The sequence below is a fragment of the Otolemur garnettii genome, unplaced genomic scaffold (assembly GCF_000181295.1).
Source record: "Otolemur garnettii isolate 467f Iridium unplaced genomic scaffold, OtoGar3 scaffold00009, whole genome shotgun sequence".
NCBI lineage: Eukaryota > Metazoa > Chordata > Mammalia > Primates > Galagidae > Otolemur > Otolemur garnettii.
In genome coordinates, this window is record NW_003852404.1 from 3,430,280 (window position 1) to 3,431,957 (window position 1,678).

The 1,678-nt window shown below is 50.7% G+C and overlaps 1 protein-coding gene across 1 annotated transcript in view; it reads right to left on the reverse strand.

Annotated features, from left to right (window-relative positions):
• Positions 1–222: 222 nt before the first annotated feature.
• LOC100951510 (proproteinase E) overlaps positions 223–1,678 on the reverse strand; it is a 9,382-nt gene continuing 7,926 nt past the window's right edge. The window contains exons 7-8 of the mRNA XM_003783818.2: positions 1,464–1,616; positions 223–271 (exon numbers count right to left, since the gene is read on the reverse strand). Of these exons, the coding sequence (XP_003783866.1) occupies positions 254–271; positions 1,464–1,616 (171 nt within the window). The 3' untranslated portion in view covers positions 223–253. The remainder of the gene's footprint in view (positions 272–1,463; positions 1,617–1,678) is intronic.

Here is a 1,678-nt window from a genome sequence, read left to right on the forward strand (position 1 = left end):
CCCAGGCAAATCAGAATGGTGGGTCACCCCACAGCACCTCCCTTCTTCTCTCTGATCCTTATTTTTCTCTTCATCTTCTCATGAGAGGGTTGGACCTGGTCTTATCTCTGCATATTGGATCTAAGATTTTAGGAACAGACCAGATGGAAAGAGGTGAGCCGATGAAGGAAGAAAGATTCAACTTGGGACTTTCCAGAAGATCTTTATTCTTTATAAAGGATATGGGATTAGCCCTGCTGGCTGGGCCTGCATTCTAGTGGTTTGCCATGGTCTGGAAAAAAAGGTTTGGGGAGGACAGAATAGTCTAGTTAGGGGCACAGTTTCTGGAGCCAGATAGAGCTGGATTTAACCCCCAGCCCTGCTGTGTGACCCTGGGTGAGTGACTTGAACTCTCTGACACTGTTTTCTCGCCTATGCAGTCGAGGAAATAATAGAACTTAGCTTATAGGTTTGTAGTTTTGGGGTTTTTTTTTCTTTGAGACAAAGCCTCAAGCCGTGGCCCTGGGTAGAGTGCCGTGGCATCACAGCTCACAGCAACCTCCAACTCCTGGGCTCAAGTGATTCTCCTGCCTCCACCTCCCACGTAGCTGGGACTACAGGCGCCTGCCACAACACCCGGCTATTTTTTGGTTGCAGCTGTCATTGTTGTTTGGCGGGCCCGGGCTGGATTCAAACCGGCCAGCTCAGGTGTATGTGGCTGGCACCTTAGCTGCTTGAGCCACAGGTGCCGAGCCTGTTTTTTTGTTTTTTTGAGACAGAGTCTCACTCTTCTGCCCAGGCTAGAGTGCCTTGGTGTTATCATCAGAGTTCACAGCAACCTCAAATTCCTGGGTTGAAGGAAACCTCCTGCCTCAGCCTCTTGAGTAGCTGGGACTATAGGTACCCACCATGACACCTGGCTAGAGATGGGGTCTCGCTCTTGCTCAGGCTGATCTTAAACTCCTGGGTTCTTGATTAAACTGCTAACTAAAGTTCTTCTCACTGTACTTGGCACAAGTATAAGTGGCTTATAAATCATAGCTCTGACTGTGATCACAAACAGTATCAGCCCCCAGATGAAATCCGATCTCTCCCTGGGGCCTGAGCCCCCTATCACAGCTCTCATTATATTTCTTCATTATCGTTCATTTAGCCACCTGTCCCCTACCAGGCAGGCCCTTGTTTGGACTGACTCTCTCTCCTCCATGACAAGAGAGGACTAGATCAGAGGAGTGTTCATAAACGCTTGTTAAAATAAGAAAGTGCCACAGTAGTTCCAAGCACCCCCCAGAAGCCATTCAGTTCTCAGGGACATGCTGTAAGGGAGAACATCCCCAACCCCCTCTGGAATGTTCCCAAGGGCCCCTCCATGACTGACCTTCCAGAGTCCTTTCAAGCCCTCCCCAGGGTCTGCTGTGTCTCACCTGTTACCTCGCAGAAGTGCTGCCACCCTGGGGCCCTCACAGCCACCCTGTCCCCCTCACCTCCTCAATCCAGTCAATGAAGGCTGAGACTCGAGTGAACACCGTGGGCTTCCTAAGGGTGTTGCAGCCGAGGGAGGAAACAAAGCTGGTGACACCGTGGACCTGCCAGGTGCCGTCCGCCGCTGGGCAGTTGAGGGGTCCTCCAGAGTCACCCTGGAACCATCAGAGATTGGGGAACTGAGCCATGTCTGGGTTTTCTTTTTTTTTTTTTTTTT